This window comes from Gavialis gangeticus, unplaced genomic scaffold (assembly GCF_001723915.1).
Source record: "Gavialis gangeticus isolate Ggan-Ray unplaced genomic scaffold, GavGan_comp1, whole genome shotgun sequence".
NCBI lineage: Eukaryota > Metazoa > Chordata > Crocodylia > Gavialidae > Gavialis > Gavialis gangeticus.
In genome coordinates this window covers 30,724,781-30,742,931 of record NW_017729033.1, presented here as the reverse complement: position 1 = coordinate 30,742,931, position 18,151 = coordinate 30,724,781, and the positions used below count along the sequence as shown (strand labels likewise).

Genomic DNA, 18,151 nt, shown 5'->3' with positions numbered 1-18,151 from the left:
AGACAGGCTGAGGGTGTGGTCCCCTGTGTGCTGGGCCCACCCTAATTGAAGGGTCACAGCACAGAGATTTAAATCACAGTGTCACAGGGCAAAGATTTTTGGGGGAGAAACCAAGGTGGCTTTCTGCCACAGCAATCACCTACCCTGGAAATCTTCAAGAGGAGACTAGTCAGTCACCTTGCTGGGGTTACCTGATCCCCAGTTATCTTTCCTGCTTGGTGCAGGGGGCCTGATGATCTTCCAAATCCCTTCTGGCCTTACAATCTATGAATGTATAAGGCCAGGTTGATACCCTGTGATTTGGAGCCATATTTTACGGCAGACTAGAAGGCTGAGCCACTTTGGAAGCGTAAACTGTACATAGTGTTGATACTTCCTTCCAAAAAAGCCTTGAAAGTAGGGGTTTGTACAGGCTCCAGTGCCAATGCCGAGGGACATTGTGAGGGGCGGTAGGGAGGGGGGAGTAGCTGCTCTCTCTGAACCATCTCTTGCATTGGCTTGTCATGGGATGGAATGATCTGGCCTATTTCAAAGAGTTCTTAGAAATTTTCAAGAGCAGGTTATACAGATACTGGGCTGGGATGGTTTAGTCAGGGATCCTACCTTGATCAGGGGGCTGGACTCGATAACCTCATGAGATTCCTTCCAGCTCTACTTGTCTATGATCCTGTGATCCTAAGGCATTGTCTGGTGATTAGAAAAAAAGCTCACATCTGCTGCTACTGGGTACTAGTCTCCATTTTCCCTAATTTACTGAGAATCTTTGGGGAGACTGTTTCAGCACCCATGTCTCATGATTACAGATTGTGAAGTAGGTTACCTGTTTAATGAGTGTATTGTGTTGTTTGCTTTTATCTGAGATTGTTTCAAGTTGCTAAGTACCACTAATTTTATCCAACCCCCCCCAAAAAACCCCAAACAAACGCCAAACCTAAAACCTAAAACTTCTCTGTCTAGAGAAATAAACAGTTATAAACCAAATTTTAATAACTGTCTCCCTTAAAGCAAGTTCCAGGGCATGAATCCCACTGCCTTAGCCACAGAAGGTTCTTTACCATGCCTTCAAGCAAACCAGGATTAAAGACAGACAAAAGGGTTTTTTACTGCTTCTTTGCACTACACTGATAGGGTAGACTAGTTGTAAATCCATGTTGATTGGCTGATGTGCTTTCACCACTTTGAATTGTTCTAGTGCACTGGTCAAATTGCCAGTAAAAGTCATAAGTTGAAAAAAAAAACATTACTAATAAATGTATTTTCCCTTAAAAATGTCTTCATAATCATGGTTTCCTGCATATACTTCACTATAGGACAGTTAAGGTTTGTCTGGACACCTGAACTGTGCATTTCTTGGGTTAACTGAATTTTCCTGGTTTCCTGGTTTACAATGGTTTGTATGGTGTTAATTATTAATATTGTAGTGATGTGCTTTTACTCTTAAATAACATATATATTCTTTCAAACTTAGCCCACATCTTCATAGATTTCATAGACATTAAGGCTGGAAGGGACCTCATGAGATCATTGGGTCCAGCCCCCTGCCCATAGGGCAGGAAGTCAGCTGGGGTCAGATGATCCCAGCAAGATAAGCATCCAAATGTTTCTTAAACATGTCCAGAGTAGGTGCTTGCACTACTTCTGGGGGAAGTCTATTCCAGACTCTGGAGACTCAGACAGTAAAGAAGTTTTTTCTTATGTCCAGTCTAAAGCGGTCTTCCAGCAGTTTGTGACTGTTGGACCTTGTCTTCCCTTTGGGTGTCCTAGTGAACAGATGTTCTCCCAGATCCTGATGCACACCCTGATATACTTATAAGCTACCACCAAATCCCCCCTGAGCCTACGCTTTTCCAAGCTGAATAGTCCCATGCCTCTCGGCCTCTTCTCATAAGGCCTCCTGTCTTGACCTCTGATCATGCACATGGCTCTCCTCTGGACTCTCTCAGGCTTCTCCACATCCTTCCTAAAGTGTGGAGCCCAGAACTGGATGCCTTACTCCAGCTGCAGCCTCACCAAGGCCAAATAAAGTGGGAGGATGACATCTTAGGTCTTGCTTGAGATGCATTGGTCGATACAAGCCAGGGTTTTATTTGCTTTGTCAGCTGTGGCATCGCATTGGTGGCTAATATTCAGCTTGTGGTCAGTCATGACCCCCAAGTGTCTTTCAGTCATAGTGCTAGTGAGTGTAACACTGCCGAGCCTATCGGTATGATGTGGGTTCTTTCTCCCGAGGTGGAGCACTTTGCATTTCTCTCTGTTGAAAGTCATCAGGTTTTGATACAGCCACTTTGCAAGCCTATCTAAGTCAGCCTGAATCCCCAGCTTATCCTCTAGTGTAACTATGCTTCCCTATAATCTGGTGTCATCTGCAGACTTAGCCAATCTGCTTCTGACACCCGAATACAGGTTGTTTATGAACATATTGAGTACTGGCCCAAGTACAGAGCCCTGGGGGATGCCACTGGTCACTGTGCACCAGGATGACTCAGTTCCATTGACTTTCACTTTCTGGGTTTGACCATGGAGCCAGTTCCCCAGCCATTGGGCTGTAGGGTTATCGAGGCTGCAGTTCCCCAATTTTGTCATCGGACACCAAGTCAAAGGCTTTTTGAAATCCAAGTAAATGACATCAGCCTCTTCTCCCCTGTCCAGGTGATGTGTCACCTGGTCATAGAAAGAGATGAGGTTTGTCAGGCACGACCTACCCATAATGAAGCCATGTTGGCTGTCTCAGGATGATGCCTTCTGTTAGTCTATTGATGATGGATTCTTTAATAATTTTTTCCATGATCTTTCCAGGGATTGAGGTCAAACTGATTGGCCTGTAGTTCCCTGGATCTTCCTTCCTTCCTTTCTTGAATATAGGCACCACATTGGCCCTCCTCCAATCTTCAGGAACCTGTCCCAAGCACCATAAGTTCTCAAATATCCTTGCCATTTGTCATTCTATGATGTCAGCCAACACTTTTAGCACTCTTGGGTGCATTTCATCAGTGCTTGCTGCCTTACTGATGTCCAGCCTCTCAAGGTGTTCCCTCACAAGGTCTTTGCCAAATATAGGCATGTGGTCACCTGTACCCTCATAATCCTGTGTCCTGCCAGGCAGGGTGATCTCCTTGGGCTGGTGAAAAACTGACACAAAGTAATCATTAAGGAGATTAGCTTTTTCCTGGGTGTTGGATGTTAGTTGCCTCGTTTGGTTCAGCAGGGGTCCAATGTTGCCCTTATTTCTCTTTCAACTTCCCTCATATCTGAAGAAGGACTTTTTCTTGTCCTTGATTCCTGTAGCCAGTCTGAGCTCAGTTTTGGCCTTGACTTTTCTGGTCTACTACCTACAGGTGCAGGCCAGTGATGCATAGTCCTCCTTCGAGGTATTTCCTGTCTTCCAAGCCTTATAGGCTTGTCTTTCAAGATTCAGGAGGTCCATGAGTTCCCTAATGAGGAAAGAGGGTTTCCCAGCCCTTTTACTACCTTTCCTATGGGTCAGAATGAACTTCCTTTGTGCTTTTAGGATCACATCCTTAAGGAGTGACTACTCACCTTGGACTTCCTTCCCTGTCAGATCATGATCTTTCAGGGCCTCAACAACCAAACTCCTGAGCTTATGAAACTCAGCTTTCCTGAACTCAAGGATTTCCGCATTGCTGACTCATTTGCCAGCTTTGCGATGGATAGAGAAAGTAATCAACTTGTGATCACTGTCATCAAGCTTCCCTGCAATCCTCAAGTCACTCATAGATCATCCCCTCTGGCCAGAACCAGATCTAGCAGTACCTCACCTCTTGTCAGCCCATGGATTTCTTGAGTCAGAGAGAGCAGGTAAGGAAGCTGCCCAGCCAATCAGAGTTAGATGAATGCTCTTCCCATGAGATGTCAGGGTGGTCAAAATCACCCATGATAACCATTAATTGAGAGCATGCAGCCTCTGTTACTTCCCTAGAGAATTCGTGGTCAGGTTCTTTCTCCTGGTTAGGAGGTCTGTAATAGATTCCCACAGTAATATTCCGTTTACCACTTTCTCCCTGTATTCTAACCCAGAGAGCTTTGATTCACCCTCCTTGGGTGCCAATGTCAGCTAGTAGGGAAGTGTATTGTTCCTTGACATAGAGATACACTCCCACCCTTCCTCCCAACTCAGTCCTTCCTGTACAAGGTATAGCCATCTATACCTGTGGTCCAGTCATAAGTGGAGTCCCACTAGGTCTCCTTTATCCCTATTGATCATATTTGTTATTGCTTAGGAGAAGAGTCAGTTCTTTCTGTTTGTTCCCCATGCTCCTGGCATTTGTGTACAGGAAGCTAAGCCTGCCATCAGAGGCTCTTGGCTTTTTTGTGTGTTTAGGAGAGTCCCGTCCTTGGGCTGGGGTTGAGGTAAGTTTGGTTGTATTTCCTGACCTGCTGATTATGTGTTTGTCACTTCCTAGGCTTGCTTCAATGGTTGTCCGCCTTTCCCCCTTAGTTTAAAGCTCTGTTAAGCAGGTCAGCCAATCTAGTCAAAAAAGCTTCTTTCCCATTGGGGTGAGGTGAAGGCCATTTCTTCCCAAGACCACTGCCTCTGTCTCTGGGGTGCAGACTGTGATTGAAGAAGCTGAAGCCTTCATGGGGACACCAGTGCCTCAGTTTTCTGTTTACTTCATTGATACATCTCTCCCTTCTGTGCCTGTGACCTGTAACCAGGGGGATTGAGGAGAAAAACCACCTGTACCCCCAACCCTCTGAACCCCCAGAGCCCTGTAGCCACTCATGATTTGGCTGGGATTGCTCCGAGCCATGTCATTTGAGCCCACATAGATGAGGAGCATGATGTAGTGGTCAGAGGGTTGGATGAGTTTAGGGATTCTTTCAGCTACATCCTGGATACGGGCCCCTGGGAGGCAGCAAACCTCACAGGCTAAGGGGTCAGGGCAGCAGATCAGTCCCTCTGCCCCACTCAAGAGGGAGTCTCTCACAATGACCACCCTGCATCTCTTCCTAGGTATGCTTGCTGGTCGCCTTCCTTCCTCAAGTGCTGGAGTTGGCAGCTTTGCTGGCTCTGCTGATGATGCTAGGGGTTTGTATCTGTTGTGAAGTTCCAGGGTAGTGGTGACCCTGGCACAGGGTGTCTTGGGGTTGGAGGTGACCTTTTTACAAGCGACCCCCTGCTGGACTTCACAGGGGCTCCTCTTGTACACCCTCATCCTGCTAGCCTTCCTAACTCCTCCCTCTTCATTCTTCAGGCGAAGAGCCTGGTAATAGGCACCAGTCTCCTCTTTGCCCTCCCTGATGGCATGAAGCCTCTGCACAGCAGCCTGAAGCTCCCCTATCCGGCACTCCAGGGACTCTAATGTGGAGCATACCCCACAAGGAGAGGTGTCTTTGCTCCTGATCTCAGTTGCCTGCATTCATGCCAGCCAGCCCTCACAGTTGAAAGCCAGGGGCTCTGTTTGGGTGGAGGTTGGAGCCATGGACTTCATCTGGTAGAGGCCTCAGTGGTATCAGAGGTGGAGAACTCCAGCTGTGGGGTGGGGGGAATCTTTGGGGTGCAGCGCATCATGACCATTGGACAGGTAGTAGTCCAGGCTACTGAATATTGTGTTCTCTTCGAGAAGAAAATATATCATGAGGAACAGAGTTTGGAGTTAAATTTTGGTAAGATTTAAAACTAAATATTCCTAATGGCTAACCAAGGCTATGGAATATAAATTCACCAAAAAATTTGAATTCCTTAAAAATCCTTACAACTTTTAAAACACACACATAAGTAAAATACTTTATGACTCTGAAACTAGGTGTCAACTTGTTTGGATGGTGTTTTGTTTGGGCTGGTTTCTGTAACACATTGAACAAAATTGTATGTCTTCCAGTATAAACATTACCCATAAGATAAAGAAATTCACTGTTGCTAAAGGCATTATTACTTTATCTTAATTCAGTTAAAGCTGATTATAGTGTATTAAAACTTTTCTTCAAGCAAGAGAAAGCAGAACATAGTTCTGTAATTAGAAATATTTTTCTTTGACTGCTTTATGGTACCATTTCTTTTTTTTTTAATTTTGGATACAGAGAAAACAAACAAGTCATTTACTCTTTCAGTTCTGGATGGATTTAAAATGTGTTTTACAATTGCTTGGTACTATGACATGTGGTATTATTCACAACTAGTAATTCAGTAATTCCCTGGCTACCTGGAAAACATAAGAGTCAAAAACAACATCTGATTTTGTTTTGGAATCAATCAGCCTGTTTGCATGTCATTTGCCTTTGAGTAGATAAGAAGCTAACTGAAGTAAAATTACAGTGCCTACTCAAAGACCTAATCTCCACTTGCCTGATTTGCCAGGAGTCCGTCCCCCATTCTTCCAAGGATGCATAACTATTTTAAAAAATTCCTTCAGGTGGCCATGATTTCATTTCCTGTCAACTTCAGCTCATACAACAATAAATCAAAATCTCTGGCTTCGTAAAATGTCAAATTGAATGGCGTTAAAAGAGAACACTTCATTTGTATCAAAAAAGAATATTTGGTTTGTTCATGGGAAAAGCATTAAGGAAAGAATCAGGTTTTAACCATTACAATTAAAATCCATCCAAGTTTAGAAGTTGCTATATGGTGAGGATTTTTTAGCATTATTTTTTAATGGGCAAAATTTCATAGTTGATATAAAGTTAGATTCATATATGGGAGAAAGTTGCTATATAGTCAAATTACCTAGTCATTAGTTTGGGAGAGAGGTAGGAGGTACCTCTCTTCTTTGCACTACTCCAGCAGTGCAGACAGCTAGCCTTCTGATACGTTACAGTTAAGATTAGATTAAGCAGTTAATAACAGCTTAAAGGGCACAGACAGAAGTGATAATTTTCTCTCAGTTAGGCCACAGAATGTGGTTTATAGCCATGACCAGGGATTTGGGCTTTCTGTTTGCCATGGAAAAATGTGGTAAAACCCAGATTTTCTCATTTTAAGGAGAAAAAAGAGGGAAACTGTGCCTGTCTCTTTGCAGGCTGGCAGAGTTCCAGCCTGCAAGGGGCTGGGGGGAGCAGGAAAAGGGTGATCAGGCAGGGGCCACCATGTGCATGTGCATGCTCACACATGCACATAGCTGCCAGGCAGCCTGGCGAGCAGCTCCTACAGGTAAGTCTTGGAGGTGGGGAGGGGAAGTTAAGGAGGAGCAGGGGTTTTGAGGCCACTACAGTGAGGGAGGGAGGGATTGGTGGAGGCTGTTGGGCAGGGCTGGGGCTGCTGCCCAGCTGGAGTGGCACATAGGGCCCAGGGCCAGAATGCATGGCCTCAGTGCCCGGGTGGGGAGTGGGACGGACCCATGAGTGGCTCGTCTGGAGGCGTTGGCTGGCTCCCCACTTCTGTGCACACTCCTGGGGGGCTGTGGGGGGTAAGCTACCAGTGCTTCCTTTCCCCCCTTCCATTCTGAAAACAGGGACAAGCTGGGAGCAAGGTGGGGCTATTGTTCAGGGAAACTGGCTGCAGGATCCTAGCCAGCAGCCAGGTTCCCTTCCCCCTTGGAACCAACAGTGAATTTCTGTTTGGTCTGGGGAGCCTAGGAAAAGACTGAGACCTGGACCAGAGGTCCACATGCTTAGGGAAGGGCTGAGCTGGGCCAGAGGGTCCACAAGTCCTTAGTGGGCTAAATCAGACTAGAGGGTCTGAGAGCCCAGAGGAGGGGCTGTGTGTGGGATCAGGAGTCCAAGACCCCAGAGGAGGTGTTGTATGAGGGACCTGGGGTCCAGGAGTTCAGAGGGAGACTGCATAGGGGACCAGGAGGTTTGAGGGCCCAAGGGGGCCAAGTATACAAACAGATAATATCAAAGGGAGAGAACACCCACGAGGCTTTGGGCGTGGAACAGAGCCATGCATTGAGCCCTTAAGGTTACGGGTGCCACAGAGGGGCACAGATTCACATGTAACCCTTGAAGCTACAGATGCTCTGCAGGGGCACAGGCTGGCTGAGAGGGCCCATTGAGCTTAAGAGTCAAGTAAAGGATACTGGGGGTCCAGGAGAGACCCAGTGGTACTGAAAATAGACTAAAGCTCACTTTAAGGCCTGTGGGCAGCCTCTCTTATTCAACCTCTAGTAAGAACATGGTGTGGTGGGCAAGTAATCAAGGTAGGGCTGTAATAGAGACTGACCAGGCAGGAGTCACATGGTCACCAGGAGGCATCACAGCTGCCCTTAGAGCATGAACCTGCCACATGGCCCCTGAAAAGAAATAGACTGTCAACGAGAATGCCTACTTCTTCTTGCCATCTATCATGTCTCTTTCATTCCTAGCATCTTCACAGGCTCAGATATGTAAGATGAGTTGCCAAAGCTTCCTGATAGTCACATACCTGTGAAGCTCAGAGGTTGAGTACAGTGCTCATCCAGAGCACTTCTACTAATGTCAATCAAGTTAATACTAGATTTACAACAGTGTAGGTGAAATAAGAATCTGGGCACTGGTGGAAATGGATCACTGAAGAGGACCTTATTGAGACCGTCAAAGGTTGGATTTGTTTTTCAAGGGTGGCCTGTTTTTCTAGTTTTAGATTCATACATTGTTAGGGGCTGGAAGGGACCTCGCAGATCATCAGGTCCAGCCTCCCCACTCTAGGCAGGAAGACAACTGGGGTCAAGTGACCCCAGCGAGGTGACTGTCCAGTCTCCTCTTGAAAACCTCCAGTGTAGGTGACTGCACCACAACTGGAGGGAGTTTCTTCTACAGTCTGGACACCTGGACTGTGAAGGAATTTTTCCTGGTATTAAGCCTGAAGTGGCTTTCCAGGAGTTTATATCCATTGGTCCTGGTCTTCCCCAGGGATGCCCTAGTGAACAGTTGTTCACCAGGCTCCTGATGCACACCTCTGATATAGCGGTAAGCCGCTATTAAGTTCCCTCTCAACCTTCTCTTCTCTAGGCTAAAGAGGCCCAGGTCCCTCAGTATGGTTTGCCTTGCAAGTCCCTGATCATACGGGTGGCTCTTTTCTGGACCCTCTCAAGGTTTTCCCCATCCTTATTGAAGAGCAGCACTCAGAGCTGGACACAGTACTCCACCTGTGGTCTCACCAGTGCTGAATACAGCAGGAGTATCACTTCCTTAGTTTTACACAAGATGTATCAGTCGATGCATGCCAGAGTGTTGTTTTCCCTCCTGGCCATGACCTTGCACTAATGGCTCATGTTCATGTGATGGTCAGTCATTACCCCTAGGTCCCTTTCAGCTGTGTGCAAGTCAGGCTGTTATGGAGCTGGAGCAGCCCCCAGCTCTGTTGCCTCAATTAAGCATTCCACTTCCAATTGTGTCATGCAGAGGGACCTGTAAGTGAAGTGTTAACCAAAGTTGTGAATCTCTGAAAGTCTTGTTTTGTAGATTCAGTCTGTCTGTCTGAGATCTGGATTCAGGGTGAGTTCGGTGAAACTACTCAGAGTAAGATAAATCAATGTGAGAAAATTATATAGCTAGGCCTTAATTCTACATTTAGCGTTTATATGGCGTTGTTTGTGCAGAATTTCTTTGTCCCTTTCTGTTATGTGGAGATTCACTTATCCATGTTTCCTAATCGATGCACCAAGTACAGGATTGGAAGACTGCTAAAGAATGCTTTTTTCATTCAGATTTCACAGAACACCAGAATATGCAAGCTGAATTGCATACTTAGGGTGAAGCCATAGTCTCACTATGGGAGTTTTGCCATTTCTTGCACAGAGCCAACCTGTTTTGTTTCTTTTTAGTATTCTTCAGATCCATTTTTCATCCACCATAGTTTTACACACACAATTCATTCATTCTTTTTCCTGGATGGATGGATGCTGAATTTTATAATCAAGCCCATATGTCAGCAAATGCATGTTATGATAATACCTATGAACCTACCTTCTACTAACCAGTACCCACATCTTTAGGGAAGTGACCTCAGGGCATCCCCTCATGGCTCGCAAAGCCCTGTCAATAAATTCGACCAAGATCTAATCAAGTGATTCTTGCGAGCATGGGACTTCTCCAGTTTAACCAAACAAATTATATCTAACCAAGGAATTTATATCTGTATTTTATCTTAGGGTTCCTTTTAACATTTTTAAATTTATAAATATCACACTTTACTCAAGCCAAGTTTCATGGAAGAAATAAGGGATGGTTCACTTCTCTCATTATATTTGCTTTTAGCTACAACTAGTTATAGCTAGGCCCCCTGCAGCCATTATATTTTTTCCATGTTATATGCAAGTGTTGCATGACAAATTGTTACATGCCAGACATGAAACCAGTTTATGATTAGTGGTGGATCAGCCCCAAAGAAGATGCTCTTTGAAACAGCAACTTCTCTGTGGTGTGGAAGTATCCTGCAATAATGTTAACATTGGATAGTTTGCATGTTATGATTTGTCATGCAATTCTTATATATAACATGTTGACATGTAACATCTGCTATGAGCCTTTGAGAATACCTCAAGGAAAAAATCCAATCATTCTTAAACATCAACCAGATATTTGGCCCTCAGTTTTGAGAATTCCAAGCTCAAACACAGAATATATTTCATCAGAATTGAAGTTTTTTATTTCTTTTGTTAGATGGGCTGAGACTCTAGGGGTAACTACACACCATGCACCACTCTGCTTTCTTATCTTCCTTCAAAGATTTGACATATCAATAAACAAAAGTAATGCAAATAAATATGGATTTTTCCCCTGGCATTTGGCAGATGCAGAACTGCAACCTAGAGACACATGCTTCTCAGAGTTGTGTTCCAAAAGAATCGAAAATGTTTAAATTCAAAATGAACCATCTGTGACAATCTCAGAACAGTGCCTTATTTCCGAAAGTATAAGCCTGGGAATAGATGTGAAACTGTATAAAGCTGTCAATTAAAATAATCTAATATAGGCCTTTCTGCCCCCTTTTTGGTGTGAGTTTTTAAACCATCTATTCTTTGTTTCTGTAGTATATTTTTTTAAGGAGAGTGAGAAATTAAAAGGAACACATTGAATTTTGTAGAGAACCTAGATTTACACTGTTCAGGGTAATGTGTTGAAAGATGTATTATCACAGGAGTTTGCTTGTCTGTGCATCAGATTCACAGCTGCTGTAAATTAACATTGTTTCATCAAAGTCCATTCTAAAATCATTTTTCAATATGGACTTTTATTATAGTTTTTAAAAAATAGGTATTCACCATTTCTGCATTTGGAAGAAAACTATGAATCTTCCATTCAGAAATTAAAACCAGTGAGTTGCTCCCACATTTTCTGTATTCAGAATAAAATATAGAAGTTGCAGAGCTGTCGTAGTAAATAGAAACACATGGAAATTTCCCCTTTGCCCAGGTAATAAGCACATTATAAGTTGGTGGGCTATACCTTTGGATTTGTAAGTGTAGAAGTTGGTCCTCTGAATTTTCAACAAGGGCTTCTTGGAAAACATCCAGGAGAATTCAGTCAGGGACCATCGAGACTCTGTCACCTTATAAAATACCAAAAGCATTTTCAAAAAAATCCACAATGATGCTTAATATAATTATTGTTTTCTTTTTTCTTTGCCAAGTGAATTTATGACTACATTATAAGTTATCAGGCATATTTGCCTTAATTGGACTTGCATGTGTACACGTGGAAGGTAGAATGTACCTCAAACGATTAAAGGGCCAAATTTGTTAAAGCACTTCTCTTCACAGATGTGGGTCCACCTCTTATGGCTGCATTTATGTGACCACTGAGAACATTAATCATAAGGCTTATTTTTATTTCTGCTATCTAGAGGATTATTTGTTCAAAAAATAAAATCACATTAAAATGGATAAATGCTCAAACAGTTATAAATAGCGTCCACCAATAAATCATTAATGAAGGTAATGGTTAGTTTCTAACAAACAAAATGACAAATGATATACCCTGTACCCAATTCTGCTGCCCATCTTTATTTCAAACTGCTATCACAATCAAAATGAGGTTGCATGTGATCCAATTGTGATCCTGCCATATGGCTTCTCTGTCTTGTATTTTATAGGGAAGTCTCATAAAATCAAACTGAATGGTCAGTTTCATTTATGTATTCATAATTTCTTTACTTTAGGTATTCATTTCAAGATGAAGAAGACATGTTCATGGTGGTAGATCTGTTACTTGGAGGGGATTTGCGCTACCATTTACAACAGAATGTGCATTTTAATGAAGGAACGGTTAAATTATATATTTGTGAGCTGGCACTTTCACTGGACTATTTGCAGAGATATCATATAATTCACAGGTAAGTGACCAGTATTTGTTTCATTAGTAAAGAAAATAAAGATATGAAAGAAAAAAAGGACTTCTTGACTTAGCCACAGGGGAAAGTCTTCATATTGTAGTTGCTTGCATCTCATTGCATCATTTTACATAATTAAATTCTGTTTGTAGGTGTTACAAAATTATATTTAAAGGTTGACTTTGACCCTTGTAGCTTTTTAAGACTTTTACCCTCATTTCATTTTTGTAAAAGTCCTGTTTCAACTCTGTTTCCTTGTTCCCTTTTTGTATCTGCTTATACAAGAGGCATGGTGAATGCTTACTTAATAGCATTCTTACTTAATATTAGATGCAATATCCAGGAGACTGCTTTTAATATTTAAATTTCCTTACAGTTTTCCTGAACACACATTATAAATCAATGGAACAACTGTGGGAAGGAAAAGGCCATAAAAGCAAAAAGCATCTGAGTGACTGATGGTAGGAAACTAGTTGTCAGATTCCAGAAAGATAAGAGATTTACAGGGGAAAATAGGAGAAACAGAAGAAAATAAAGGGTATAGATATGTAACAACTGTATAGCTATCAAAGGATACTGATACAAGCTGTTATGATGGAACTGTTATGCCTCCATGATTCATATTTGCTACAAATGTAGCAAAACCATTTTACCTTTAATTCTGCATCATCCAGGGTCAAAATTAGGGCAGTTTAACTCATCTGCGTCACTAATGTGGTGGTGGTGGTAAAGTGCTCTTGTAGCCATGATGACCTAGGAAATATGCAAGAGAAAAGAATATCAACCCCCCAAATATCATTTTATCTTGTATCAGTGAGACATAACACTTGTAACAGCTGTGGTATATTTGCAAGCAGCAGCCCCTGCACCTCTCCTGAGGCAGCTCAAATGTACATTTGTCCATAGCCAGAGTGGAAGAAATAATATACGCTGTGGGTGTCCCCATGAGCACTCATGTGTGGTTTGCAGTACCACAAACCTGTCTGCAGCGTCACAAACCACATATGCCGTGTGTATGCGTTCTCTTCGCTGCTAATTTGCAGTGTGGTGGGTCTTTTTGACATGAGGAGATCCCGGTGTAAAAAAAAAACTGCTCCAAAAAAAAGAGTAGGGTGGTGCACATGGCTGCAGCATGTGCTGCCTGAAACCAGAGCTTGGCCAGGCTCTACACTGGATCACCATTGCTGCAGCTCTGGGACACCCCCAGAACCCCAGATAAGGCTGCTGGGCCCAGTCCAGGTGCTGGCTCCAGCTTTCCCTACCCCATTGGGGCAATTTGTCATGCACCAGAGTGCATGTGCATGGGCATGCCCGGGAACAAGTAGCAGTGGCACAAATGTGTGCCACTACTACTTGTGCCTGGGGAAATGCTCATTCCCAGTCATGGGGATGTGCCCTGTGGGGGCAGAGAGAAGTGCAGCTCCCTGCTGTAACTGTGAACACTTTGCAGAAAGTGTTCGGAGTTATTACAATCCCCCAGACCAAAGACAAGTTCACTGTTGGTTCCAGGAGGGAGGGGAATCTAGCTGCTGGCTGCTAGCCTGCAGCCAGTTTCCCCTAGCAACACCCATCCTCTCTCCCAGACTGTCTCTGTTTCAGAATGGGAGCGGAGAAAGGGAGCAGAGGGAGCTTGTTCTACAGGTTTCCCCAGCTGGTGCTGAAGGGTGGAGTGGGTGAATTGGACCCTCCCCCATCCCCCACCCCCTTGGCTCCAGTACACCCATCCCACCCTCTAGCAGGGGGTGAAAAATCCCCAGACCGAACTCCATCCGTTCCCTTTCCCTGCCCCCATTCTGAAAACAGCAACAGGCTGGCAGGCAGACAGACTGAAGTTAGAGAAGATATCTGTTTTGAGATGTCTTCTTCTGGCCCCTCAAGCAATGAGGGGTCAGATTTTCACTCGGTTAGCCATTTTTAAAGCTGTGTGCAGCTGTGCACTTGTGTTTGATCACGGCTATAAACCACTTTCTGCAGCTAGATCATGTGAATATTGTCACTTCTGTCTGTGCCCTGTTTTCCTTTGAGGCAGTTCTGATATTGAGGTAGTCAGTTTTTTAGTTTGTTCTTAGTAGTCTTTCTTGAATGATTCTAAACCGAATTCAAGTAGAGAGGTACATTCCCATGTAATTTCAATATAGTTAATTGTGGAATAAAAACATGGGTGTGGTACAACTCTGAATTTCTTTTTACAGCAATGTAATTTTATTTGATTTTGTGGATTTCCTCTTGATTCCCAATAATACAGCTGGGAGGAGAATTGGGCCTCACATCACCAAAATTATTTGACTTGAATTTTAGGCAAAAATTAAAATAATTCATGGAGTGGATCTGCCAATGATCAACATAAATGGGTTTGTCTAAACAACCTGCCACCCTGTCTGCCTACCAGTAGTGCCTTGTGCTACTATATGACAGAGCCAATTAAAACTATGTTATGACTCTGTAGAGGGGTTAAAGTTGTGCAAGAGGGTTATTTCTGCAGTTATAAGAATAGGTTAGGCAAACACTTGTATACAGTGGTTTTGTCAAGGATGATATTGCTTTAAGCATGGACTAGATTACATCCAGAGGTCCCTTCTACCTCTACTTTTCTGATTCTATGTTTCTAAGTATAGGTAAGCTACTTCCTCCAATCTGAGTTGAAGCAGGTTTGGATGGCTTCATCTATTGTTATTGAAACTGTGGGAGGTAGTGTGGGGTGGAGGGAGACCTTCAAGTAAAGTTTGCCACAGTTGACTTTCCAGCATGGTAAATTTAGAGAAATAATCCAAGAAGTGTTTGAACTTTTGTATCTATAATACAATATTAATAATTTTCTATGTATTCCATGATTTTTGCCATTTTCTTTCCATTTCCAGTGATCATTTTTTAAAAGCCAGGCTTGGAATTTTTGCTGGCTTCTCTTTTTATGCCATAAGGAGTGCTTTTTGTGAAAAACAAGTTGTTGTGGATTTCTCTCTTTCATTCAAATGATGAGACCTGTTTGAACAGTGAGCTGTCAAAATATTCAAAAGAGAACTGAATTTGTACCCAAACCTTAGGTACCAAGTGTTACAAACTTGAGTCTTAGACAAGCTTGAACAGAAGTACTGTGAATATTTGGAAACATCTTGAGTGAGGGTGCAGGTTAAGGTAGTAGTGGGTCCATTCAAAGTTTGACATCAAAGTTAATGACCATAGTATAAAATGAGGTAAAACTCAAAGGTTTCAGTGTACAGTTGCCTCTGTTTGCTTCGTTGAATACTGTACAAGCATATCTTGAACTTCAAAGCCTAATTCTTCTCACTTGTTTCAAACTGGTGTAATTTCACTGACTTGAAAATAATTTCTGTTAATTTGCACCAGTTCAAGAAGAGAATCAGATCTCAGATAATAAGATGGCTAACATGCCTTTCAGTGTCTTAAGTAAATTAGCAAAGTGTTTTTTCTTTAAGCCAAAGTCACCTATACAGTTATTAGACTGCTGCTTCTAATTCCTGTTTTAGGATTACCACGAAGATGGTATGGTATACTTCTGCTTCTAGTATAACTGGCTGGAAGATGACAATTCTCTGTTGTAGAGAAATTTTGAGTTTTCAAAATTCATTTTTCAATTCACATTGGAACAAAGGTCTCCCAAATATTTTCATGAAAAAACAATTGTGTCAAAGGGTGTGTCTACATATTCAATTAACGTGCTTTAGGTAATGTGCATTAAATCTGGTACCTCCATTGTGAGGAACTAGAAAAAGGTGCATTTAGCTTATTTTAATATGCATCAGCTAAAGAGCACTTTTTTGTGATTCTTTAATGTGCTTTAATAGGCTAATGTGTATTAAAGCGCATGTGTAGACATGCCCATTATGTCTGTTTTTGGACTAAAAATGTATATGGTATAGTGTTTTGAATGTGTGAGAAATCCAGTTTCAGTCCCTGTGGTGCTTCATGTAGATCAATGTTTCATTCAAAATCACATGCTCCTGGAATAAGGCAGCTGGCCTAATCACCCAACTGCAATACAGAAGAGTCTTTGTTTCACCTCCCCAAAGAATTTTTTTTTTAAAAGAAACATTTTGAGCTCAAACATTTTATTTAATAAAAAAATATTCCAATAAGCTCCATTATCAATACTAATCTAAAATTCAACTTTATTGGCCAAATCTTCATGTGGTGTGTATCAGTGTAGTAATGGCACCATGATGATTGAAATGTAATGCAACATTATTAGACAGTTTTGAAATACATATAGCCACTGAGAAAAGAAAATGGACGTTAAGAAAAGAACTTTCAGAAAATGTTGTGAACACTATTGCTACAACTTAAAGCACAATCCAGTTAGTATTCTTGGGATGGTATGGTATAGTATTCTATGGTACATATTAGTACCAAATATCACTAATAACATTTCAACAAAATGTTACGACTCAGTGTTCACAGGTTAATCTATAACATCATATTAAAGCTGTGTTTTGGAAGCTTGTTAGTAGCCTAGAAAGAAATTGGTAGTGATTCACTGAGAAAGCAATATGCTAAATTTTTCTCTGTTCTACAAAGGAAGAGCAGTGGAAAGAATCATCAGACTGAGTAGGATTAAAATTGCAGGATTATAAAGGACTGAATAGCTTGAGTCAGTATGAGTTAGGAACTTATATTTTCCTAACATACTGTACTGTTTGGATACTGTATGAAATGGGTATCAGTTTTCTGTTACCTCCAGCTATATGGTTATAGTATTTTCCCAAGTCTAACCTGCAGTCCCATGAGTGTGTGTGTGTGTGTGTGTGTGTGTGTGTGTGTGTGAGAGAGAGAGAGAGAGAGAGAGAGAGAGAGAGAGAGAGAGAGAGAGAGACAACTGGAATGTAGCTTTTTTTCCTTCCCCTTTAGCTTCAATTACCAGCTCCTGAAATCTGTTAAGATTTAGAGATCTGATATACCCTAGAAGTTATTTCCAAATGATAGTTGCCCATGCAGAAACCTTGAGTAATTCTGGTGATATTTTTTTCAGTTTGACCTTTTAATAGACTTTATATCTACAGCAGTATAATTCACATAAACTAATTCTTTTTAGCTAAATTGATTTTAAACTGTATAATTCTACCAAAGCCAATAGAGGTAGTGCAGATTTATTGTGTTGTTAGTAAAAGCAGAATTAAAATACGTATGTACTATCTAGAATTTATCACTGATGCTTCTAGAAATATACAAACGCCTTCTCAGCTTTCTGTTAATATTAGACTTCTTTCTAATAGGTAGGTAGTTTTCTGAAGGCAATCCCTGTAAAATATTTTATTGTGTAATAATCTCTCAGTGACTCATGTTTAAGATATTTTACAGTTCCTGACATATTGCAAAACTCTACAGTATTGTTATCTTTTAGTCCTCTCTACTCTCAGTTATGCTGATGGTCTGCTATTTTCCAATAACTTTACATTATTTGAATCTCTGTATTATCATTGGCAGCTAGTTATTAATAGTCAATCAGCAAAAAGAACTTGCAGTGTGGCATTCTCTGTCTTTTGTATCCTTTTGATCTTTTAGCATGGGGTGAGCATGAAGAATCAGGTGTTCAGATAAATAATGGCTTCTTACAGCAGCTTCTCTGAACATGTGTGGATATACCACTGTAATTTCAAACAGGACTAGTATCAATATATTTGTGATAACCATCACTTTATATTATTCATACATAAGTACAAAGCAAAAAAAGAAAAAAGAAACACTTTGTACTTCAGAAAAAGGCTTTAACAAACAGAGGCAAGATCCCAAGAGGGAAAAGAGTCCAGGAGAATTGATTGCTTTTTATAGAGACAATATTAAGGCACAAGAGCATCCTGTCCTGATATGAAGTGAGGATACAAAGATATGGACATGCTTGGCTTGACCATGAGCACTTTAAAGACTCGAATCTTACATCTGTATGGACCTCTAAGCATAATATGAGCACACAGAGACAAAATCAGAAAG

At 41.9% G+C, this 18,151-nt stretch overlaps 1 protein-coding gene across 3 annotated transcripts in view; it reads left to right on the top strand.

The window, feature by feature from the left end:
- The window catches only part of STK32B (serine/threonine kinase 32B), a 411,458-nt gene that overhangs the window by 180,140 nt on the left and 213,167 nt on the right, over positions 1-18,151 (top strand). For all 3 annotated transcript variants that reach the window (XM_019526562.1, XM_019526564.1, XM_019526563.1), the window contains exon 4: positions 12,038-12,211. In XM_019526562.1, the coding sequence (XP_019382107.1) occupies positions 12,038-12,211 (174 nt within the window). The remainder of the gene's footprint in view (positions 1-12,037; positions 12,212-18,151) is intronic.